General features: G+C 36.7%; 2 protein-coding genes across 3 annotated transcripts in view; one reads left to right on the forward strand and one right to left on the reverse strand.

Annotated features, from left to right (window-relative positions):
* Positions 1 to 3,373: 3,373 nt before the first annotated feature.
* LOC125236055 (60S ribosomal protein L28) lies at positions 3,374 to 3,912 on the reverse strand. The gene has a single exon (XM_048142744.1). It carries the CDS (start codon positions 3,834 to 3,836, stop codon positions 3,417 to 3,419), a length of 420 nt encoding a protein of 139 aa, XP_047998701.1. The 5' UTR covers positions 3,837 to 3,912; the 3' UTR covers positions 3,374 to 3,416.
* Positions 3,913 to 9,856: 5,944 nt separating this feature from the next.
* LOC125235958 overlaps positions 9,857 to 27,116 on the forward strand; it is a 41,553-nt gene continuing 24,293 nt past the window's right edge. For both annotated transcript variants that reach the window (XM_048142620.1, XM_048142619.1), the window contains exons 1-2: positions 9,857 to 10,113; positions 13,631 to 13,773. In XM_048142620.1, the coding sequence (XP_047998577.1) occupies positions 10,022 to 10,113; positions 13,631 to 13,773 (235 nt within the window). In that variant the 5' untranslated portion in view covers positions 9,857 to 10,021. The remainder of the gene's footprint in view (positions 10,114 to 13,630; positions 13,774 to 27,116) is intronic.

Here is a 27,116-nt window from a genome sequence, read left to right on the forward strand (position 1 = left end):
CCTTCGGAAACGTTCGTATTTGTCATGCTAGTTCAGTCAATGTCAGTACATCTTGTACTGAGACTGACTGAAATAGCATGACATGTTCGTACGTTTCCGTAACAATTCGAAGGCAAATCTTTTCGCACTACATCTGTACCTACATTTGACGTTTGCCGCGCGAGCACATTGCCTCGCGACATTCCTCGCTCAGTGTGTACCCGGCTTTAGGAAGAGACATCTTCAGGGTTCGGATACCTCGTAATATGGTAAGACGTTAGAGAACCATGGAGTCGATTTTAACATAAAAGTCAACTCATACTCATACTCACATACTCATTCCAAAAGTTGATTATAAACGAATTACTTATTGAATAATAGTAATTTGTTCTACAAGGGGCAAAGTAGTTGTTTAACCGCACGTGCCAATATTGATACACGAGCAAGCGAAAGATTCCAATATTGAAGCACGAACGTAGCGAGTGGTTCAAAAAGTGGAATCTTGAGCGTTGCGAGGGTTTCAAGGCACGAAGGTTAAACAAACTTTGCCACCGAGTGAAACACAATTTTTTTCACCACACCAACACGAACAAAATAGTGACTACATATAAAACAACTAAATCAAATCCATCAATTTATTCAATATTTATGATTCAAAATCATCATTTCAACCAGCCAACTTAAGACATCAAGTTAAAATTTGTATGAAATTACTTTGCACTCTTGTGGATAAAATACAATTTTGCTATCCGTTTTCGAATAGCAAAGTAAGCCGTTACCAGTTGGTGTGGTATATTTTAAATGAAAAGAAGACTGCCTATGTTGTATAGTGGTTGTATACTACGTAGAGAAAACACGCAAACAAAAATAGTTATTTGTTATACAAGGGGGCAAAGTTGTATTTTAACGCCGAGTGTGGAATTGAAAAACGAGCAAGTGAAAGGATTCTATAGTTGAACCACGAGCGAAGCGAGTGGTTCGAAAATAGAATCCTGAACTTGCGAGTTTTTTAACACACGAGAAGCAAAATACATTTGCACCCGAGTGGAACACAAAACTTTTCCCCTCACTATAGCGAGGAAACTACAACGCAAAAAATGCGTTAATCACTGCTTCCAGTAGTTCCACTGGTGGTAAATCATCTTTATTACTAGATTCACCTACTTTTATCAATTTTAAAGCAGTTAATTTGACTTTATTCAAGGTTAAATTACTTTACCCACTAGTGGATAAAATGCGTTTTTACCCGCTGGTATTAAAGGACAAAACACGTGTTTCCGAGCTAGTGAGGGGAAAATAATATTAACTAAGCTTGAAGTTTGTAACATCCATAGAACACGTTGATACAGGTATAAGTTCTTCAAAATCCTGGTAAGGTAGGTAATTAATTTTTCTTTAATGTATTGTCTTAACAGTTAACATTCAGTCATACAGTTTTAAAAATTCATCGTTTTAGATAAGCATTTTGTGACAAATTATATACATGTGGAAGAGTATAAGTATAAATTAAATTTAATGTTAATATCGACTCCATGGTTCTCTTAACGTCTTACCACGCTACGAGATATCCGACCCTCTGGATATCTTAGTCAAAAAGATTTCTAAGATGCAAAATGTATTTAGTACTTAGATACGTTTTAAGTGTCTGTTACACACATGTAAGTGCGTTTTCACATTATCCGATCCGATATCGGATGTCGGACCGATATCCCATACATTACAGGCGCCATCTTGGATTTTTTCTATTGAAATCCTTCCGACATCCGATATCGGATCGGATAATGTGAAAACGGTCTTATACACAATGTATTCCTTTACATGCTGTGGTAAAATATGATGTTCACTAAAGTTTCAAAATACTTAATATAACTCATGAAATGTATTCTAAAACACTTATTGTCTGCGTCAAATGAGTCCCTATTTGTGATATCTAATGTAAATAATGTTGCATTTAATGTTTACCATGTATTTATAAGCTTTTATTTGTAAAATTGCATTTAAAAATGTAATATCGTCCAATTCGAATATTCTGTTAGATTCTGAAAATTGTACCTGTTTGAAAAATTGAGGCTTGGGCTGGTGTGATGAAATCTACTTGGTTTTTCTAGACACTATTTGAGGTCCTGTCTATATTACTTATAGGTCATGTTGTGGTGAAACACTTAGGCAAAATCTCTTGTGCATGTAGTTGTAAAAGCTAAAAGACACATTATACAAATTACATTGACAAGAATTTCTGTTTAAGTACCTACTTGATGATGAGTCTTACCTTAGTGCCCTTTTCACATTATCTGATCCAATTGGATGTAGGACCAATATCCTACATAATAATGTATCAAAGGTGTCATCCTTGACATCCAATATTGGATTGGAAAATGTTAAAATGCCCTTAGAGTGTCGACTGTTGACACAGAGGTGATATAATTATTTGTGATGGTGTCTCTCACTATCCAAGCAAAATGAGAGATTTTTCCCTTTATTCATGAATCTTTGCTGAATTCCTATATGGTGGATGCAGCATAAATAATGTTTCAATTCATATTATTCCAAAGAATTCACTACTCTGTACAAAAGAGGTTTTTGCAAGGTGTTTACCAATAAATATACTTACTGGCTCAGCAACCAAATAATATCTGGTTGCTTCGCTACACAGCTACGCATTACCCAGCATCGGAACGAAATCAAAAATACCTAATGTCTGGGATGCCGTTGCAAGGAAAGAGTTTGTTCACCCAAATAACAACAATACAGTTTCATTCAAGTAGATTCTCAAGTCTGTCCTAAGGAATTTGAGGCTTGGATTTATTTTTACCCATTGTAGATAGTCCTGTGATGTGAATATAATTTTAATTTACATTCCGTTTTGTGATATGAAAATCATGGTTTGTATAAATATATGGATTGATACAATTATTTTTGTACTTTCATTTCTCACAGTGAGAACCCCTTCATAACAAGTAGAAGATTTTCAGGTTCTATAGAACAATAACAATATCCCAATAAGAATAAATTAAATATGGATATGGATCCAAATAAAAAATTATGAACAATAAAGATTTTAATGAAATTTTAATAATTGTAATCCATAGAGGATAAAATAGATAGGAAAATGCACTTTTTAATTACTAAAGGGTCAACCCAGAAGTCATTATGACCCAGGAAATATAATCATGGCAACTAAGTCAACTAATTTCCCCTTATTTGGGTCCTTTATCGGTTCGCTTATGCAATTTCATTACAGTTTCTTAAAGATTGATGTACCCTCACTAGGAAAAAAATAACCTGCTTATTAATCTTATTATACTGCAATTGTCACATCTGATAATGTAAAAAAAATACTTTAATGCAGATAACTGGGTAACTCACATGAGGTTATCACAAATTGAAACCAAGGTTTGGTTTTTAGATTTTTTTTATTGTCAGCTTATATACAAAATTTATTCGGTCTTAGCGGCGGCTGCTTTGGGTTTCTTCGCCTTGATGGGCCTCTGGGATCGGAGGATAGCAGAAGCGCGGCGAAGGGTAGCCTTGGACAGATCCGTACGGTAGTGGTTAGCTTTCAGCAGCTTCTTTACTTTGAAGAGTGATCGCCTGGCGCCAGCCTTGAAGGAGCGGCGTACGGTGTTCTTCACGGGCTTGTTTCCAGCCTTAACCTTCTTGGTGACAACTGTGAATCCTTTCCTGTCTGGGTTCTCGACCACGCCGACGGCTTTCTTGTGGATCAGACCGTTGTATCTGAAGGAGTTGAGGTTAGTCACATTGTTGGGCTCCTTGCTGAACGGCTTCTTGATGTTACGCTTCTTCACGAGGAAGGCGTTGTTGTTGCGGATGATCATCCAGTTGAGATGGGACGACATTTTTCTAGTTTTATCGTTAAAACTAGCTACAGAAACAACGTGCTCACGACGTGTCCGTAGACAAAAGGAAGAGAAGTTTTGTTTATGGTTTGACAAACTGTCAAATCAAATGTTGCCATTGCATGAAAAGAATCTCCCAACGATTAATTCGTGCCGCGGACAATGATATTCTCTAATCCATTTTTGGATAGATGTCCTTTCCTTACGTAAGTCTTACACCTCCTATTAGAAAAGGTCTTATAGTGCCAACATTGTATTGTTTGCCGATGACATTGTATTGTTTGCCGAGTCCCTGGAAGATCTCCAAGACATGATTGAAAACCATCATGCTTCTATGAAAAAAGGTCTTAAGATGAACATGTCCAAGACCAAAGTTATGACGAACATCTCTGGTGAATCGATCCCAACTATTATGGTGGGAAACGAAGCGCTAGAGATGGTCAAACAATACGTGTACTTTGGACATGTTATATCTTTTGACAAAACACTCCAAGAAAAGGCGGCATTCAATAAACTTGCGGACATCCTCAAACCCGCTGACATTCCACGATGCTTGAAAACTCGCCTCTTTAATCAATGTGTCCTGCCCACCATGACCTACGGTGCCGAGACATGGACGCTCACTAAGAAGGCTGTGCATATAATACGAGTAGCACAGAGAGCCATGTTCGGTATTAAGATGCAAAATTGAGTAAAGAATACCGAAATCCGTCGTGGCACTAAGGTGCAAGACGTAGGTTTCGTTATTACTAAACTAAAATGGAGTTGGGCGAGACATGTTGCTAGGCAGAGTGATGGCAGGTGGACCAAAATGTTAACGGAATGGTGGCCGCTAACAAATGTAAGAAGTGCCTGGCATCCGTTGGCTCGTTGGGTCGACGACATCCGAAAAACTGCGGGTCACAACTGGATGAGATTAGTCCAGGACCGGGAGAAGTGGCGTACTAGAAGAGAGAGTGGGCGATAAAGGGCTGATATGATGATATGATGAGTGCCAACAATTCGAAAAATATGCGCATTGACAGTTTCTCCTTAACAAAATGAATTTTCATACAAAATCGACTGATTAATCAGAATATAAATTGGCGAAATGGCGACGACCTCACCTATACCTTGTACTTTTGGCACTTGAAAAAAGTGTAAACAAACCTGAGCTGTCAAATTTGAGGGTTGTTTATTAGGTAACGTTTGGTTCCTGATATTTTTTCTCTATTTAAAAATAATTGAACTCACTGCTATTTTCTATTTCATTCCACTAACATGTAATTTCGTTTAATTTGACGAAACGTATACACCTTCACGAATACAAACATATCGTCATTACATTTAATGAATATTATTATTTTCTTTTGGGAATCATCAACCAAAAAGTACCTAATTTTGCAGAGGTTTAAGGCTCCCCACAGACAGTCTTAAAAATTCATAATCTTAAAAAAAACTTGTATGCAATCTGACAGTTCAAATCTGTCAGTGTCTTGTCAGTGTCAGTTTGAACTGTCAGATTGCATACAAGTTTTTTTTAAGATTATGAAAATTAAGACTCGTCTGTGGGGAGGCTAAAACTCATGGTTGCATTTTAATCTGGGTGTAAGGCTCCCCAAAGACAGTCTTAAAAATTCATAATCTTAAAAAAAACTTGTATGCAATCTGACAGTTCAAACTGACACTGACAAGACACTGACAGATCTGAACTGTCAGATTGCATACAAGTTTTTTTTAAGATTATGAATTTTTAAGACTGTCTGTGGGGAGCCTAACTCCGGTTTCACATTATCCGATCCGATATCGGATGTCGGAAGGATTTCGAAGGAAAAATCCAAGATGGCGCCTGTAATGTATGGGATATCGGTCCTACATCCGATATCGGATCGGATAATGTGAAAACGCACTAACTCTACTAAAATATAAAGGTAGTACACCTTACGCGATTCTTAATTTTATCTGTCTGACATTTGCCATTGCTTGTTATCAATCATCATCATCATCATCATCATCATCTGTTCCGAGTTCGATATTTGTGTTGATGATTGTTATATTTATGTTTTTTAGGGTTCCGTACCAAAAAGGTACAAAAGGAACTTTTATGGCGACGCTCTGTCCGTTTGTCTGTATGTCTGTCACATTTCTAAATATCTCGAGAACTACTTACGCTATCGATTTGAAATTTGGAACAGTTATGAACATTTTAAACCTCTACAAGCTAAAACTATTATTTTTAAAAATATATTAATATTAATTATAGAAAATGGCCAAAATGGAAGGGGGGCAAACTGTAAAATAATGTCAAGTTACTAGGTCAAGTGGGGTATCGTTAGAAAGAGCTCAAATTGTACATATCAAAACTATTTTTTATAATTTTGTTGTAGTGGAAAATAAAAAGAATTATGAAAGAAAATGTAAAAAATAAAATACCATTCCCCCCTTTTCTCCCGAACTTTACCAACGAAAAATTATGACTTTTTACGAAATATTGGTTTTAAGCTTAATTTTACAAGAAAAGGTTTCTGGCCTTAAAAGGTTCACTATCCCTTGATCTGTCAAATTTGACGGCTCCGGTTTGTTTACACTTTTTTCAAGTGCCAAAAGTACAAGGTATAGTATAAAGCCGTAGACTATTTAGAATCTAATGGTAATGTCATAGCTTTGTAAGTTCAAAAATTGTTCTCAAAATCATATACTTGCATCACAAATTAGTATTTTTGCGACTGTACTTGTACACTGCTACTGCTCCTCCTGCAAAAACCTCTCCTTGTAGCTCAGAAAATAGATTCGTATCCTAACCAATATAAAACAAATAGGGAAAAATTAAGATTATATTATATATTATATAATATAGTTTTCTATTTTAGTTTACAATATAAAACAAAGTCACAACTTACTGGCCTTCAAATTTTAAACACATGAAGAAAAACGTCAAGTAAATATGAAAGACACATTTTCATAACTAAGTACAGACGGTCAACCAAATCTTGGCACAAAAAAAGACAGCAAATTTGAAAAATGTAAGGTTAGCCCGTCAATTGCCTTCATAAAATACATGCCTTCCTAAACCTTGATGTTGGCGGAATCATCGAGTTCATCGACGAGCCATATCACTTAAATTGAAAATAGGGGCGCCACCATATTTCTATGTATATCGCTTTGCATGTGGCAACTATTTTGACACGTCTGTATGAGAAAAGTAAGTGTTGCTATAGTAAAAAAATATTTCCATTTCTGCTCTTTTTTGCCAAGCTGTATTTACTTCATTTTGGTAATGAAGGGAAGAGTGACAATTTTATTTTTAGGGTTCCGTAGTCAACTAGGAACCCTTATAGTTTCGGCATGTCTGTCTGTCCGTCCGTCCGTCCGTCCGTCCGTCCGTCCGTCCGTCTGTCCGCGGATAATCTCAGTAACCGTTAGCACTAGAAAGATGAAATTTGGTACCAATATGTATATCAATCATGCCAACAAAGTGCAAAAATAAAAAATGGAAAAACATGTTTTATTAGGGTACTCCCCCTACATGTAAAGTGGGGCTGATTTTTTTTTTCATTCCAACCCCAACGTGTGATATATTGTTGGATAGGTATTTAAAAATGAATAAGGGTTTACTAAGATAATTTTTTGATAATATTAATATTTTCGGAAATAATCGCTCCTAAAGGAAAAAAAAGTGCGTCCCCCCCTCTAACTTTTGAACCATATGTTTAAAAAATATGAAAAAAATCACAAAAGTAGAACTTTATAAAGACTTTCTAGGAAAATTGTTTTGAACTTGATAGGTTCAGTAGTTTTTGAGAAAAATACGGAAAACTACGGAACCCTACACTGAGCGTGAGCGTGGCCCGACACGCTCTTGGCCGGTTTTTTTTAATTTCACAGACTACTTTTTTGGACTTCACAGACTACCCCCTATAGACATCCGTTATAAACCGACACGCGGTCACCAGCCTTAGGGTCCCCCCACATCTAGCGTCTCGCGAGCGTCGCGTCGGGCCAACTGTATGGAAAAAGACGTCGCGTCGACGCGACGTCGACGCGGCGTCAGGCTTTGCCCATACAGTTGGCTCGACGCGACGCTCGCGAGACGCTAGATGTGGGGGGACCCTTAGAGGCGGCACAGGTCACTTTACACCGGCCACTGAGAAGTAGTTGACACGCCTGCCCCTCTACAGCCATAGTCCTGTCCCTTTTCATCGAATTAAAAATGCAATGTGCTATTCCTTTCTTACGAACCGTTAGTGATGTGACAATGTTGATTTCGTATATTACCGTGACCACGTGTTTGGTTTTAACCACTTTTTACCGGATTTACGAAATTGAGATGTTTGTTAGAGTAGTAAGTACTAAGTAGTGATTTGTAGTTTTTATTTTATTTAGGTAGTTGGTATTTCGTTTTCATTGTTGGCATCGTTGGCACTGAAACTTGAGTAGTTTCATGTGCTCTGCCTACCCCTTTATGGGATACAGGCGTGATTGTATGTATTTAAGTATTGTTCAGAAGTATTCGTTTTTACTAAAAATGTAACGAACTTGATGTCTGATTCCAGTATTAAAGTTCTAATTACTTTTATTTTTAAAAGATTTCATGAAATACCAAGAAAAATGTATGTACCTATTTATAGTATGCATTGTTATGGATAAAAAATAACAGTAATTTCTGGTATATGGGTGAATCAACTTTTTCTTGCCTGTTATTGCCATGGTTTTACGGTCCCCTGAGTCACGCTGATTTTTTGCAAAATTATGCTACTGAAATTATGCAAGCATGCATGTAGTCGATGTTTGTAGGTGGCAAATTAAGGAAAGGGCTTGTTAACACCAGAAAAATGCATGTTTGCATAGTTCATGTAGCATTATTTTTGAATAAAACCAGCGTGACTCAGGGGACCGTAACCATGGCAATAACAGGCAAGAAAAAGTTGATTCACCCATATAATTCAATTAGAACCGGTAACATACATTATGGTAATATACGTGTCCCATCCCTATGCAACAGTGCGACCACAGTGCGACTGCCCGCCGTCTTTGAAACGACCAATCGCAGCGCGCTAACACATTCCCCGCCCGCACCTCGCGCTTCAAGTTTTGGTAATTCGTACCGCGAACAAAATTAACAATATTGGTACTCTATAGGAGGTTCTCTGTGTTGGACTTTCTCCTAATTGAAAACTGTTTACTTAAAAATGCTACAGTTGATTAATAAAAATATTAAAATACCAATTTCTTAATAGTATTTTATGCAACAGGCGTTTAAAGGAGGTCAAAAAAGACGAGTGGCGTGGGTAACAATTTGAGGCGAAGCCGAAAATTGTTATTAAGACGCCACGAGTATTTTTTGACTCAGTTAAACACCGTTGCATACAATACTTTTTCTACGACCATGCACTTACTTTATAATAGTTTTCTAGAATAACTTTCGTGAAATTCGCACTAATTCCTGTATTTTGACGCGTCGGCCTCCCCTCTGTTCCTGCACTCCCCCTGTCGCTCGCACTCCCCCGCGCCGCCGCCGCCGCCAGCCCCCGGCGCCCCGCGCCCCCGCTATATCCCTTAAAGGCATCCTAACAATGCTTTAAGAGCTATATCGTATGCGTGGGTGCGCGGGGCGCCGGGCGGGGGCGGGCATCCTTTATGTAGGGTTTTAACGATCTATGAACGAGTCTGTAAATGACGAATAACAACACGGGAGTAGAAAAAATTATAAAGCGACATAAGTCTCACAGCCACCTTAAAAGTTATATTCTCAACTTTCCCCTGAAGTTGGGGAATAAACCTTATCCTGGCAATTATGGGCATAAACAAATGGTCGCCAAAACCATAAACAAATATTCTAATCATGGTAGTAGCGATTACTTTAATGCATTCTTCGTCGTAATTTAATTTTGATACCTAATAAATATCTTTCATTTTGCCATTCATATCATTCAAAAATATATTTATATAAAATATTTGATGTTTTTTGGTTTACGTTATATTCTTGTCTATGGTTTTTACCGTTGTTTCTATTTTTTTTGGCATTATGGTGATATGTCAAATTCCGAACTAAACTTGTCTGGGACGTTTCGTGTTGGTTCTTATAATATAATATCTTTTTCTTTATTATATTTACAGTATACGATTTAGTAAATGTAGTTCTTTCATGTAAATTGTTTGTGATTTCGTACTAAGTGCCAAATTGATGTCTCGACAAAATTGGTATTATGGAACAGGGTGATCAAAATATAAACAAAGATATGATCGATTGTGATTTAATCGACGTGGAATCTTTGGATTTTTCCGATGAACAGACATGGTAAGAATGTATATTTACTATCCTGGTTGTAAATTTTGTACGCGCGACATAGTTTTTTGGGTCAGGCATGCTGTGTCCGTTTGACATTTTAACTTCCTATTGGTACGAATTTGGCTTGTTGCACTCATTCCGATATCCAGTATAACCAGTGCTGCTGCTATAAAAACCTGTGTATGTGGATGATTCACAGGGTGATGTAAACCATGCTTTTTATTTACTTGTTATCAACATGTATATTATGTAAACAATGCAAAAATAGTGGGTAGTTTACGTTTTTAGTCTACTTTCGAGAGTATTACTCAGAGGCACATGTAATGAGATGAAAATGGTTCAAAGTTTTGAAATATTTAGCAATAATTTAGTTGTTTTGTAAACAGAGAGTGTAAGGTCTTGACTGATACAGTATGTTTTCATGTATACAAGTAGGTGACCAACACCAAAAGAATAAATCTTCAGAATTTACAATCTTATCACTGGCTTACACATCTTTTGCAGTTGGATTAGGATCTCTTACTTTGTTACTACTAAGTAGATAATCGTAACTTATATCTGTGCTTCCCAAGGTTAACCTGAACCTGACCCACCTAACAAAAATTGGCAATATAAAAGTGCAACAATAATAAATATTGGTAGTGATCCAATTTCAAAGTAGTTTCAGCGCCCACACCATATTCACTTGTAATGTAATGAGCCAAAACAGTTATAATGTGAGTGTGCACGGAAAACATCCCACTTTTTTGATTGCTATAAAGCCGCTTTGTCAGTTTATTCATATAAAGATACAATTAAATGTCGCTTTAATGGTAACCAACAAAGTGGTAAGATTTACTAAACACACTCACATATTGAAGACGCCTGACTTACTTAATTATTATATTTCAAGTATTAGTCATAACTATACCAAAATGTACATGTGTTAGTAGTATAAATAAGTTATTGTATTTAATATTCAAAGAGTTGAATACTAAATTAGTGTGTGCCAATACGCAGACGCTAACAAGGATAGAGTGTAGAGGTCTTTTCCTCCTTCAAGATACATATATTGCAACTATAATTATAGTAATTAGTGTAAAAGTTGTTATCACAGTCATTTGATAATGGGTTCATTGTATCCAATACCCCATTGCATTTAGATAAGTCTGATGTGAAACTGAGATAAGATCAAAGATAACAGAATATCATTTGTGGCAAACTGTTATTGATAAACATTATGAGTACCAAGATGAATAAAAACATTACATAAGACCAAAATCATGGGTATCCTTTCTTGAAGTTGTTTATTAGATACATAAATATTAAATTCAAAAGTAACTCACTTTCACTTAAAAAAAAATTGGTCCACTATCCACTACTTTCACAGGTCCTAGTAAAGTTATTATGCAATGGCAACTCATATCCACCGCTGGAGTTACAGGCATTGATACAGTGACTGCTTACCATCAGGTGAGCTAAATGCACTGTTGTGGTATTAACAAAAAAAAAAACAGATTTCCTTACTTTTAATACAAATAAATGCTTTCAATGCATATTAATTGCAAATTAAAAAGTGGGGCGTTTTACTTAGCCATGGACACTAAGGTTAAAGCAGGGGCGGCTCACTCCGCGATTCTATCGCCGCGCTACAAGTACATGCTGGCGGCCGCGAGTTCGCGGCCTAATCAGGGGTGGCGCGCGTTCTCACGGAACGCACGTTCGCACTTTCTATTGTTACTTTACGTCGCGAGTTTTTTTTTTAGATTCATACATATGTGATGTCCGCGTGTGAATGGAAAATAATGTTTAGTTAAATAGACATCATGAATAGAATAGGACAATCTTACACAGATCTAATATTGATTAAGTCCCACGGAAAAGTTCAACTAGGCTTGTGATGTTGGGACAAACAAAAATATATAAATACTGTATGGATATATAGAGGTATATATGTATACCTAGAAAGTACCTAAGACTTGAATATAATAGTATAACATATTATATGAGTATTAATTCGTTTTAATCCATAGGCAACCCTATCGTCCGACGCTGCGCACGTGCGGCTCGTTTCTTTGTTAGAATTTTGTAGGTATTTAAAAGGCGGCATTTTGTGAACATCAAAGCAGTGGGCCTTCTGTACTTGTACTATTATATATTCTGTGGTTAAAGTAAAGAACTGTCAATAAAAAATAAAAATTGAAAAATATTTATTTCGAAATAAATGTTTACATTTTTAGTTATAGCCTCCTGACACCGAGCATAATAAATCACTTGCCTTTACATTTTTACAAAGTATCAAACTGTAATTAACATTTTGCATGAAATATAATAATATATGAAACATATAAATCAATAATTGCATTTTTTACATGTTTACAAAGTAAATCAATTCTACATAAGTCAAATAGAGATCATTCTTTTCAAATAGGAACAAAATTATGGAAATCGCCTTTAATTATTAAATAAAAAATATCCCACATGAAAAGAGAATAACACCTGATTCAAGTATCTGGGAACCTTCTCGGTTATTTACATTAAACAATAAAACTTAAGCTACCTAAATATTATAAGACTATAGTATCAGGCTGGCTCAGGTTAATTATCACAATGAGACAGTTTAGACTTAGATTAACCAAGAAACCTTATAAAGAACTATAAAAGTCAGACAATTGCGTTTTGGTGTCAAACATAAATGCATAATTATTACAATTAATCGACCGTTGATTCGATTGACCGTTAATTTCATGGTGCACGAAGTTGCTTTGATCACTGTTGTAACTATCGCTCGAGTTTTCATCAACCGAAGATCGAGTTTCGTTTATAAAAGCGTGTATATCCTCGTTGTATTCTTCATCATCACTAGAATCTTCAAATTCGGATTTATTTAATAATTTCGTAATATCACGTTCTCGTAAAGCTGAAAAACATACATGCACGACTTTAAGTATAAGTGCCGAAAGTGATTTACACAAGATCAACTTCACATACTTAAAACATAAACTACAGACGAAGTGCCTTTCTGTAGGTTTAATAATTTTACTGTGGTTTATTTACGCTATTTTTATTTATTTACACACAAAAGTACTTGAATTTGAAAGAACATATACTAATTTACAATTAATTAAAGAACATACATTGAAACACTACAAATTACTCAAAATATTTTAAGTTTTACTTACCGTGTCGACCACGTACCGCCATTGTTGTAAACTCCTGAGCACGTGTCGCAAGAATGGCGGCGACTAAGTATGACATCTCTGTCGAACTACAAGGTTAAACTGTCGCTATTGCTTAAAATTCATTGGCTGCGACCAATCACGTGTCCAATACAATTTAAGCGGGAAAAAACAAATACTCGGTATTTGATGCTACCTGTAGGCCGGTCGTCCGTAGTCGATATAAGAAGTTCAAAAATATTCGGCCTTTGGAGTACGGTTTATTTAGCACTATGCAAAGGACGCCAGGTGTCAGGAGGATAGGTTGGAACGTCCTTTTAAGTATAATATACCTGTATCAGGAGGAATAAAAAATATAATTCTTTCAGGCTTTACACGACTCCAGAGGATGCCAATGCGGCCTTAGACATAGTAGACTGGCAGCTGTCCTTTGACTGGCCGTTCACGGAGGACAATGACTACCTTAAGACGGAATCGGAACTGTACTTGGTGCTGGATCATGTGCTCAAAAGTAAGTGCTCGATTTTATATTACTTCTCCATAAGCTAAATCACTCAAAATGTTGCCAACTTATACCATTAATATCCTAATCATAAAACTCCGGGTAGACTCAAACATTTCATTTCATTTTAAATGCGTCACTCAAATTTTAATTAAGTCTATTTCTACATAAATAACTAAAATCTTAAAAATTGCATCATATCTTCTTGTGAAGTGAAGTATATGCATCTGAAATGTCCATTTCGCGATCATTACTTCCGCAAGAAACTTTATACGACCCACAGTGTGATACAACTAGAGATGGGCCGAATTTTCGGTAAATATTCGGTATTCGGCAAATTCGGCAAATTTTTCAATGTTCGTATTCGGCCGAATAGTTCGGTTACATTGCCGAATATTTACCGAATAAACAAAATAAATAAACAGCGTAAGTTGTTTCGTAATTCATTGCATAATGCCATCCTATTTCAGCATTCTAAGGAACAACCAAAGGGAGTTAAAAATGCGTTAAAATATAATATACAATAATTTTGTAAAAACGTTAAAATAACGTATCTTAAGAAACAAAAACCATTCATTAAGAGCCTTAGTATGATAAATGTGTGACCCATTACCAATAATACCTACTATAGGACCAATACTTACACAACAAGAACTAAAATAGCACTCAATGTGCAAAATAATTAAATACTTTTATTATTTTGAGTAACAAGACTGACTACAAGAGCAATGCAAGAGTTGCGAAGTTACACATGATAATAAATGATGTATTTTTGTTCATGAGAACATTAAGAACCTTATTTACTAATTAGGTTGTATCTAGAGATGGGCCGAATACGGACTTTGCCGAATACGAATATTCGGCCGAACATTCGGTTCAGCTGTTACCGAACCGAACGTTCGGCCGAATATTCAGTGAGCCATATTTTAAATCGTGGCTTAAAAACATTTCAATTAAGCAAAATATTTATTGCTTATGCTTGATTAGGTTAGCTAGAGCTACGGAAGTTATACACGACATTATAATGCGCACAATATCTAAAAGAATTCTAAGAATTCGTCTTACACGACGTCAAATGTTTTTCATAAAGTACGTTATTAAATAGAGTGCATTATTAAATAGAGTGTCCACATATGGTAGGCGTGTTCAGTGGATACATGTAGAACTCAACACCAATGGAAAAAAATGGATTAGTTACAATTGCCCCCCAGTTGCCCCGCTGTATCTTATATTTTAATGTGAACATTGTGAACGTACAACTACGTACTACAACTTGTGAACGTAGTTTAAGGATTCAATCCCCAAAAATCTGTCAATATATTTTTATATTAAAGGAAAAAATGGAAAAATTTACGCTTCCGGCGGGACTTGAACCCGCATCATTTGCAATCCGTGCAAGGCTCTTAACCAATTGAGCTACGGAAGCCACGCCGGACATCGCAAATCTTTCCATGCCTTTCCTTATGTACACACGTCTTGGGGTGACGTCTATCCATTTCCATTTTTTCCTTTAATATAAAAATGTTTAGAATCGTTAGCAGACGTTTCTGCTTGTTAAAAATAAATTCTGTCAATATAATTTGAACTTACTGTCAAAAGGAAAATTGGGTATTTTTTTCAATGGCAATTTTTATGGATGAATTCTTTTCGCTAAACTACGTCTAATTATGTAGTACTTATTGTGTAAAACAATAAATACCAGTTTTCTATGCTGGTGTAAACGGTGAATACACAATTTGGAACAAGATCGTCTTTATAGCGTGACGTTAAAGGGTTCTTTCTCCTTTGATTGCCACGCATTGAAATGCACGAAATTAAACTGTGACTTGTATTAGTTTATTCAATGGTCAAAGGTCTAAATACAAAACAAAAGACTAATTAAAAGTGAATTATCTATGCGCCAATGCACAAATGACGGCTTGGATTTGCGTCGCTCGATGCGCCTCATCAAGTTTGAACAAAGATCCGATTCCATGTACTATCGATACTTTTAATTCATCCGCATTACGTCTTATGTCTATGTGATACGGTTTACGAATAGCCAGATATGATATAATTGTATATGATATGTAAATGATTCTTAATTCAATTCCATATGACCGGGTACTACACGGGAAGATAGGCGGAGTGGCAGTGCCACTACAGCAAAAGATAAATACATAAAGGGTGATGTTAACGTTGAAAATTTACTTGTATTGAGCATTCTTGCAGCTACATAAATATACTAGCGTCAAACAAGCCGTCGGTTCTCCTGAAATTGCAGATGATGGTCAAGGCGCGAAGACATGTTACCAATAGCGCACGCTCCTTCAACGTATCGTAGTATCACTGGCACTCTTTCTATATTATTGCTGCACAAAGAGAGCAAGAGAGAGATAGATAGAGAGAGAGAACTATGATACACATGTCAATTTGTATCTTTTCTACGCAGCCAGTTATATGTAACCTACTTACTTATCACCTATTACGAGTAGTCTGTTAAAAACCTTGGCAATTCCAAACATCAATATGGCCGCCCCGGTCCTGGTCCATTCATAAGTCACATTCAGTTCAATGCCAGCTCGATTATCCAATTGCAATTGACATACGTTGTACGCCGACATCCCTACTGTCTGACTGTTTTACGACTTGTAATTAAATTGCAAAAACGGCAGGGTTAGCATCACAGAATATATAATACTTAGTACACGTACAGAAGGCTCACTCCTTTGATGTTTACAAAATGCCGCCATTCTAAATTATTCTTTACCTACATTAATAAACGGGCCGCACGCGAGCAGCCTACATTGAATTCTATTGCGCCGCGCGAAGGTCGTCTCCGCTGAATGGGCCGCGAACTCGCGGCCGCCGGCATGTACTTGTAGCGCTGCATGACAATAGCGCACGTATTTTTGTAATTGTAAGGGTCACCCCACATCTAGCGTCTCGCGAGCGTAGCGTCGGGCCAACTGTATGGAAAAAGACGCTGTGTCGACGTCGCGCCGACGCGGCGTCAGGCTTTTCCATACAGTTGGCCCGACGCTACGCTCGCGAGACGCTAGATGTGGGGGGACCCTAAGCAACGACGGATAGTCTATGTCGCGGCGACATAATCTCGTGCGACTCGCGTGCTAGACTGTTTGTCCTGCAGAAAAAGAGGTATAGGTACAGATGTAGTGCGAAAAGATTTGTCTTCGTATTGTCACGGAAACGAACGAACATGTCATGCTGTTTCAGTCAGTCTCCGTACAAGATGTACAGACATTGACTGAACTAGCATGACAAATACGAACGTTTCCGGAAAAATACGATGGAAACCCTTTTTAACCGACTTCAAAATGACTTTCTGCATTGCTGAGTGGAGACCATTTCAGCTTCACATATTCTTTTCATCTGTTTGTATTGTTTTCTTCTTCTAGATTTTATAATTGTTTCTTTGTACTTTATTTGTTATTATGTAATGCAATAATGTGTGTTGCCTGAATAAACATTATTCTATTCTATTCTATTCTAAAAAAGGAGGAGGTTCTCAATTCGACTGAATGTTTTTTTTTTTTTTATATATATATTTTTTTTTTGTATGTATGTTACTCGATATCTCCGAGAATCGTGGACCGATTTTCAAAATTTTTTTTTTGATCGAACCGGTATAACCCCAAGATGGTCCCATTGGCACCAAGTCAGGGTCTGATGATGGGATCCTGGAGAAATCGAGGGAACTCTTCAAATGTTATAGGCACATGTAATGTTTTTAGTCTATTTTTCAAAGGTACACCAGTATTTACGTCTGATGGTAATAATTTTATGTGGCTGAGCTGATGATGGAAGGTCAACTCCTCAATGGTTAGGAGTTAAAGGATAATTCTTTCACTACTGTACATGTATTCGGACTGATACATATAATATCACTAGGAACCACTAAAAATCAACAAATAAATAAACTTTTTAACAAAAAATAAAACCGCCTTCAAAAATAAGCGCGTTACAAAACACGGAGAAACTAAAAAGCCAAAAATAATAAACCTTTCAATTCAGATTTCTTATCGTATTGCAATAAGCTAAACATCCAAATTATAAACAAATCAATTATTTTTGGAGTCGGTACCAGCCTGTGTATGGTTGGGTGGGGCAAACAGGCAATAGCAAGGCGACGATCAGGTCTGGTACCGACTACAAAAATAATTGATTTGTTTATAATTTGGATGTTTAGCTTATTGCAATACGATAAGAAATCTGAATTGAAAGGTTTATTATTTTTGGCTTTTTAGTTTCTCCGTGTTTTGTAACGCGCTTATTTTTGAAGGCGGTTTTATTTTTTGTTAAAAAGTTTATCGCACTACAGCTGTATCCTAGTTCCGTGTCATGGACAAGTTCGTGTCTTGGTTCGTACTATCATGCCATCAATAGTATATTATATAACGGTAACGTTATGAAGGCTATAAAAGTTGAGTACCGCGGTTAGGCCACGAAGGCTTGCCGAGTGGCCTAAGTAAGGTACGAGACTTTTATAGCCTTCATAATGTTACGATTGTATACTATACTTTTTCTACGACAGCCACATAAATACCTATTCAAGAATAATAAAATGGGTTAGTTACTTACTTCATATAATTAATGGGAATATTTGTGTGGATCGTCGTAGCATTGAGTATTCTGTCCACAAAATGTTGATGGTGAGATATTGTTGCACAATTCTTCAAAATATGCCAACAATGCGATTTCAGAGAAAGTTGAAACATTTTTTGCAATTTCCATGTCATAAAACAATCATAACATTTTTGCTACGCTGTATCCGACTTTTCATGTAACAAATTGTCAGTCACTTTGAGCGCCATAGCCTTTATTTCTTGGGGAGTATATTGTTCACCAGAATCACTCATAATTACTTAAGTTTTTGCACAACGTCGACTTAAAATAAAGTATAAAACACTAAAATAGTTCAAATATTTTTTTAAAAAGTTTACAAATGCGGGAACCAGTAATGCACAGCCAGAGAATGCTCAACCCAAGAATTTACGACCCAGGAATTGGCGTCCATGATGTACAAGAGTTCTTGGGCCGTGAATTGATGGGTTGGGCATTCTCGGGCTGTACACGTTTGGTCCGGGCGATAATTCGAAGCCACTTTTTAGGGTTCCGTAGCCAAAATGGCAAAAACGGAACCCTTATAGTTTCGTCATGTCCGTCTGTCCGTCTGTCCGTCTGTCCGTCTGTCCGTCTGTCCGTCTGTCACAGCCGATTTACTCGGAAACTATAAGTACTACAGTGATGAAATTTGATGGGAATATGTGTTGTATGAACCGCTACAAAATTATGACACTAAATAGTAAAAAAAAGAATTGGGGGTGGGGCCCCCATACATGTAACTGAGGGATGAAAATTTTTTTTCGATGTACATACCCGTGTGGGGTATCAATGGAAAGGTCTTTTAAAATGATATAAAGTTTTCTAAAAAACATTTTTCTTAAAGTGAACGGTTTTTGAGATATCAGCTCTCAAAGTCGTAAAAAGTATGTCCCCCCCCCTCTATTTTTATAACTACGGGGTATAAAATTCTAAAAAAAATAGAGGTGATGCATGCTAATTAACTCTTTCAACGATTTTTGGTTTGATCAAAGTATCTCTTATAGTTTTTGAGATAGGTTGATTTAACTGTAATTTTGGTTAAATATTTGCTGCTACGGAACCCTTTGTGCGCGAGCCCGACTCGCACTTGGCCGGTTTTTTACAGTGCGGCAGTATTATACGACCCCGTAATTCGCGTCCAAATTTTGGGCTGTACATTTCTGGGTCGTACATTAACCGAACTCATCATGCCATAGACAAGAGAAATAGAAAATAAGCCGGTTTTCAATTACGAAAAATGTGGTTGCGTTCAAGAATATTTAAATGTCAAATTATTTGATAAACTTATGATTTTTACCTTTGTTTTGCAATATCTAATATGTAAAACGCATTTCAGTTTATTTTTTCATCTTGATTTAAATTATGAACCTAAATATTATATTATTTATTAAGAGTTATTTATTATTGCAAATGAAAACATACCTGATAAATGGAAGTTGTACTTTTAAAAATAAACTTACAGAACTCCTATATTCATATGAATACTGCTCAGCAGTTATCATATGAACCTATAGACAAATAGACTTTTCTATCGTTACTCAAATGAACTTAATTTGGATACCGCTGACAATAATCTAATTGACAGATTTAAGTGCTGGAGTAGAAAAAGATTATATTTGGCAAATTCGCTCGTCATCATGATTCATGAATGCATTTTGATCTAATCAAGATGAATATTTTGATATCATATTTCATCATCATCATAATCATTGATATAGTTTTGCGATGGAGAAAAACTAGTACCTACCTATGTACGTGTTGTGTTATGTGTAGGTACAACATTCATTGAATAAACTTGTCCAAAGATATAAACTTCGCGCTGTGATTTTGTCGATAATATACGAAATTCATGCATGGATAAGACACCTATTGTCACAGTTCATCGACGACAAAGGGAAATTAATAGGAAGTCACCGTTTTCCCATACTAGTGTTAGAAACGTACATTGTAGGAAGCAAAGCGTAACTTTTCTTACTTGAGTAACAGACTTAATCAACTTTCATACTCACACTTTTTAGTCTCCTCTTTGCATAACGATTGCTTTGAATGCGCTTGTAATCTAAAGCTGAGTTTTCACTTTGTGTTCTGAACAATTCTGAGCAGTCATTCCTTCGTTCGTGCACCGATAAAGGTATGGAAGTCAAGTGCGATCTGCGCACGAACGAACGAATGCTCGCTCAGAACTGTTCAGGGGCCATAGCCGAATGGCATTTCTGCAACGCGAAACGAAACGAAACGCCGCGAAATAGGCGGTAGTATGGCTCTGTCGCGCCAATACGTAAGAGCGATAGAGATACATCTACGAGCGTTTAATTTCGTGAGCGTTTCGTGTGCGATTGTGCCATTGGGCTACGTACCCAGAGGCCAGAACACTAAGTGAAAACGCGGCTTAATATTTCTTACTGTTCTTTGTTAGGTATAATTATTGTTTCGTGCATAGGAGACTTTTCTCTAATGGAAAAAGGAAAGTCACGTAGAACTTAACAACAATCAAAACTTCGATACTGAAAGTCTTCAGTTTTTTGAGCGACAGTTTGTAACCACAAATGTAACTTCAAAGATTTTTTTATTTGGGTTTGGACGCAAGCAAAGAGCTACACATAAAAGTTTATTTTTAACCCCCGACGCAAAAACGACGGGGTGTTATAAGTTTGACGTGTCTGTCTGTCTGTGTGTTTGTCTGTCTGTCTGTGTGTGTGTGTCTGGATGAACCGATTTAGATTTCGTTTGTTTTTGTTTGAAAGCTGAGTTAGTCAGGGAGTATTCTTAGTGTCCACTATGTCGGGATTTTTTCAAAATTTAAATTTTGTGGTTAGGTTTGTTCAAAAAATACTAATGCCCTTCTCTTCAAGTAACTTAGAAATGCACGTCCACGTATGCTCGTCTCGTAACCTTGTCAGACTATATTCAGCTTGGCTAGGGCAAATCACTAGCCATGTTGTTCGGAAACTTGTAACAGTCAAGTGTAAACTTAAGTTTTATAATGGTTCTTCATCGCCATAATATTTATACTATCGGTGCTAAGCGTGCCTAGCTCCACGATAAACTTGCTCCTTTATTTCCAAAAGAGGTAGGTAGCAGTGGCGGCTGGTGAAAATGTCTGCTAGGCAACATTGAGCAAGAAGAAACCTATCTTAACGTTAGGTACTTTACTAGTTATCAATTTTAGGCAAGCCGGTGGGAATCGGCTTATATGGACCAGCCGCTGCTGATGTATTGTCAACTCAAGTCAGGCCCGAATATTAAACTGTATTTCAAGGTTTTAAGTTAAACTATTAATTATTAGCTGAGCTGATGAGTCACGGACCTTGGTCTTTCTTTCTATATGATAATGTGTACTTGTGTACAGATGTAGTGCGAAAAGAGTTGCCTTCGTATTGTTACGGAAACGTACGAACGTGTCGTGCTATTTCAGTCAGTCTCAGTACAAGATGTACTGACATTGACTGAACTAGCATGACAAATACGAACGTTTCCGAAGCCCTTTTGGCACTACATCTATAGTTTTAATCTAAATAGTTTAACAGCTGAGTGGGTATGGGCATTGTAATCAGTATTTTCATTCATACGCATTACGCACGTACGCATTCAGAATGCTTGGTTAATTAAAGAACTAACAATTACTGATGAACAACCAATCAATACGGATTTCACTCAGTTTTCTCGCATAAATTTAAATACAGTAGGCGTTTCATTACCAATATCCTCCTTGCGTTATCCCGGCATTTGCCACGGCTCATGGGAGCCTGTGGTCCGTTTTAACAACTAATTTCAAGATTTGGCATAGGCACTAGTTTTCACGAAAGCGACTGCCATCTTACCTCCCAACCCGAAGGGTAACTAGGTTTCCTCACGATGTTTTCCTTCACCGAAAAGCGACTGGAAAATATCAAATGACATTTCGCACATTGTTCCGAAAAACTCATTGGTAGGAGCCGGGGTTCGAACCCGCGACCTCCGAATTGAAAATCTCACGCTCTAACCGTTAGGCCACCAGTGCTATATCGCTAGGCCACCAGCGCTATATATCGGTATTACATTACCACTTTGCCATAACACATAACATGGTAGACGTACAGTTTGTAGCAGTTTTTTGCAAGTCTGGGAGAGAACTACGATTGCTAAAGCGTATAACTCAAATTTATTTATACTGATGAATGATGAATACGTATGTATTATTGTCGACAAAATATAATTTGATCCGATTCTACGAACCTACAAGTTGTCCGAAAGATCGGCTTATTTTTATTTCGGCAACCATACTACAAAGAAGAAAGGACCGCGACGCGACCTTTCTAGTTATTACCTTTATGTCAATAATATATGGCAAGTGACACTAAGCGAGTAGAAAACAAGAAGAAAGAACACCCTAAAGTCTAAACTAAAGAATAATAAATTAATTAATAATATTATAGGACATTCTTACACAGATTGACTGAGCCCCACGGTAAGCTCAAGAAGGCTTGTGTTGTGGGTATAATCAGACAACGTTATACATAATATACAAATACTTACTACTTAGATACATAGAAAACATCCATGACTCAGGAACAAACATCTGTTCTCGTCACACTAATGCGCTTACCATGATACGAAATTACGAACCCAGGACCGCGGCTTAGCAGGCAGGGTCACTACCGACTAGGCCAGACCGGTCGTCAAAAGAAAATAATACAAGGACTATTTATTATACACACCATCGGAAGGTATCAGTACCTTGTTCATGAAGACAATACATTTGCATTTCCTTTAGGCACTCCTACGCGTCGATTATTCGAACCTCACTCCATATATTGTTACGTTTCACTTTTATAACCCACACGAGACCAAAGTACTTTATGTTACGGTAACACAGTTTATAATAAATTGGCGCCGACGAGAGGCAATTGTTTTTTTTTTATTGGCAAGACCTATGGCGTCATATTGAGTCATGGTAGTGAAAGTGATCGTGGAAGGTGCTTCCGATTCCAATTATTGATAATTGGTTGTACTTCTATGTGTGTGTGTGTGTGAACTGTGAGTGTATTGGTGATGACAGTTATTTTATAAGATCTATTAACAATTTATATGACTGAGCTGGAAAAGGCTGAGATAATAAATTGCTTTATGATATAAATAACTTGTTAGTTATTTATATTGTAAAGTTGAGCTGATAATAGGCATTGTTTTGTTTGGAATAATTGATTCTCTTTGATTAGAAATGTAGGGAAATATAAGCAATATGTCTGTCAGTGGCGGAGCGTCGATACAACTCGATTCCCAACGGGTTCCCTAAAATTCTCTAGTATCTGTAGAAGTCCATATAAAATAGATTCCAAAAACCCCTCCGGCTTTACCAATGAAAATTTTCACGCCCCGCCACTGATGTCTGTCATGAGTAAAATGTTAGTGTTCATCAGAAGCACCAATTTTAAGTACCTTTTATCTGCACACAGCCACACACATAGTCCCCTTCCACATTGAGTTGTACCCCTGACCTGACCCTGCCTGCTACGCCGCCGCGATCGCGGATTCGAATCCCGGTAATGGCATATTTTGTATGAGTTGATGAGCACAGATATTTGTGCCGTTATCTGGGCAAAGGGACCTTTAATTGTCGGTGGCGCTTACGTCCCGCGGCGTCGTATTTGTATACGAACATCGCTCATAACGCCGTAAGCGCCATCGACAATAAGGTCCCTTTACCCAGATAACGTCACATTTGTTCCTGAGTCATGGATGTTTTCTATGGGTGCGTATCGATCGATATAACTTTTTTTGATATATTTTTAGTCGTTATAACGATCATTTGATATAATTATTGAATCATATAACAACAAATAATATACTAACAAATTGTATAATTCTTATTTAATATAATGATCATTTTATCGAATAACATTTCTTATAACATACTTTGAGTATAATGCTTGTTTCCGATAATAAATAAATTGTATAACAAAAATTATTTCTAAAGCACAGTTAGAATAACAAAAAATGTACAATAAATTAAATCCATCACTTACCAGAAAAGTAAATTAGGATACAATTGTGACCCCTACACACAACGCGCTGCTACCAGAAAAATAGGTTAGGTTAGAACTGTGACCCTTAAACATAGGTACTGCTATCAGAAAAGTAGGTTAGGTTAGGACTGTGATCCCTTCAAAAAAGAATAAAATTAATTCATGAAATGCTTTATACTGTTTGCTTGTTATATTATACTAGTCGTATGTCAATAGATAGTTATACCATGTAACGGTTATTATAAATAAGTGTTATACGAAATAATGATTATACAAAATAAAAGTAGATATTTTGTGGTTATACAAAATGTTAATTATGTCAAATGAGTAATTATATCCTTTAAATATATACCAAATGTTGTTATATCAAATGTTACTATACCAAAAAGAGTTATACCAATCATTACACACCCGTTTTCTATGTATATTATATATATCAGCCATACTCAAAGTGTGCTCCGCGGATCCCTAGGGCTCCGCAAAGCGCCTCTGGGGGCTCCGTGTGAATTTTGGTTACCTGATATGCAACTTCAACTCTCTTCCATAAAACAAAATATTCACCAATTGTTAAAAAATAAAAAGCTGTTTCATGTAATACCTGACATTAAAATCTAATGATTAGATTTTACTATTATGATTACTTATTAAAATAAAGATTGCAATAAACAATTTTTTATTTATATATCTTAAGGGTTCCGTTAGATATTTTGCTTTCTAAAAGGGTAGAACCGCTGATATATATCGTTGTCGTGAGTACCTGCAACACAAGCTATCTTGAGCTTACTGTGGGAGTCGGTCAATCTGTGTAAGAATGTCCTATATAATATTTTATTATTTATTTTATTCATACTTGTATTTCACGTGATACATTAAGCATTATATAGATAACTAGCTTTTGCCCACGGCTTCGCTTGCGTTAGAAAGAGACAAAAAGTAGCCTATGTCACTCTCCATCCCTTCAACTATCTCTACTTAAAAAATCCGTTTTGCCGTGAAAGACGGAGAAACAAACAGACACACACACTTTCCCATTTGTAATATTAGTACGGATTCATTTCACGAAAACGCATGCTCTGGTTCGTAATGTTCTAAATTTAAGGTTAGATTTGACAAATTTCCTCGCCATCTTAAATACCTAGCACGATATACACAATTTATTAAACTAAATGCTGTCTAGTGAAATCGCCCTCGAACCTCGGTGTAAGTTTCAAGCCCACACGCCGCGGCCTCGAAGAAAGCCTCAGGCCGGCAAACCGCGACTGCCACGGAAAGTAATGACACTAATGACTCCATTGACGCCTTTACTTTTGAACCCACAGCTCCACAATTACTATATTACAGTCGAGTTCATAAATATGTGTACATTTCTTCACCTTAACTCTATGCAATAAGGTGAAAAAATGTACACATATTTATGAACTCGACTGTACAAGAGCTTTCCATTCGGACATAGTTTTGTTATGTTATGTATTCTCTCTAAAATATACATGTAGATGGACTTGCAACTAGCAACATCTACTGGTGGATCGTTCATAGTGGTGTGATAGTGATATTTACGTTTTGCTTGCTACGACGCATGCAAATAAAATGTTGGCTACAAATGTTGACCAGCCCCTTTAGCACAAGTTGCCTTGTCGCGCGCGAGTCCATACATCAAGCGCGACTTCAAGTAGGGTCTGGGATGCCTATTAGGTGGCAAGTGCAGGATAGCTCTTCTTATTGACTTGTGGTGTTTCTTTTGATTTTCTATTGTTCACATAAGTTACCATTCGTTTAGTTTACCGGTCAATAAATACAATTGTAAGAATAAGATGCGGTCCTCTAAATTATCTGTCATCAAAAAAGAAGGAAGCACACAATATTTTCATACAGCTTGTGAAGATGCTCTTAGTATTACTATAGCTTAGTATATTGTAATATGTCGAAGGCCCCGACGCCACTGAGACTACAAGTATTACTCATACCGTTTACGATCGTGTAGGCTTATCGACATAAAAGGCTAAGAAAGGACAGTTAAGTTGATTTCAAACACAAAATTAAGGCCAATTTTCTACCATACGAGAGAAAGCTTTCGTTCAAGCACCAACGTTTCGGCCAAGCACTGACATAAGTTTCGCTAGGAAAGTTTAGGAATGACATACAGAATAAACAGCTAATCAGAATATTAAGCGCACTTGACGGATAGACGGACGGACAACCAAGTAATAAGGGTTACGTTGATGCCTCTAGAAACACTAAAAATTTAGTCAAAAATAACTGTTTTACAACTGGCTGTTCAATCTGCTTTCGGTAAAAATATATGAATTATATGATACTTTCTCGATCTCGCTGTCATTGCATGGTTTTAGGGTTCCGTACCAAAAAGGTACAACAGGAACCCTTATGGTGCGACTCTGTCCGTCTGTCTGTCCGTCTGTCACATTGTTAAATATCTCGAGAACTACTTATGCTATCGATATGAAATTTGGAATAGTTATAAACATTGTGAACCTCTACAAGTTGAAAGTATTTATTTTTTTAATTAATTAATATAAATGATAGAAAATGGCCAAAATGAAAGGGGGGCAAACTGAAAATTTCAAGTAACTATGTCAAGTGGGGTATCGTTAGAAAGAGCTCAAATTGTATATATCAAAACTATTTTTTATAATTTTTTGGTTGTGGAAAAAAAAAATTTTTGAAGGAAAATGTAAAAAAAAATACCGTTCCCCCCCCTTATTTCCGAAGTTTACCAACATAAAT

This window comes from Leguminivora glycinivorella, chromosome 18 (genome assembly GCF_023078275.1).
Source record: "Leguminivora glycinivorella isolate SPB_JAAS2020 chromosome 18, LegGlyc_1.1, whole genome shotgun sequence".
In the NCBI taxonomy this organism is placed as follows: domain Eukaryota; kingdom Metazoa; phylum Arthropoda; class Insecta; order Lepidoptera; family Tortricidae; genus Leguminivora; species Leguminivora glycinivorella.

Coding starts and splice junctions, on each gene's coding strand:
- LOC125236055 (XM_048142744.1), bottom strand. CDS start 3,836: ATGTCGTCCCATCTCAACTGGATGATCATCCGCAACAACAACGCCTTC.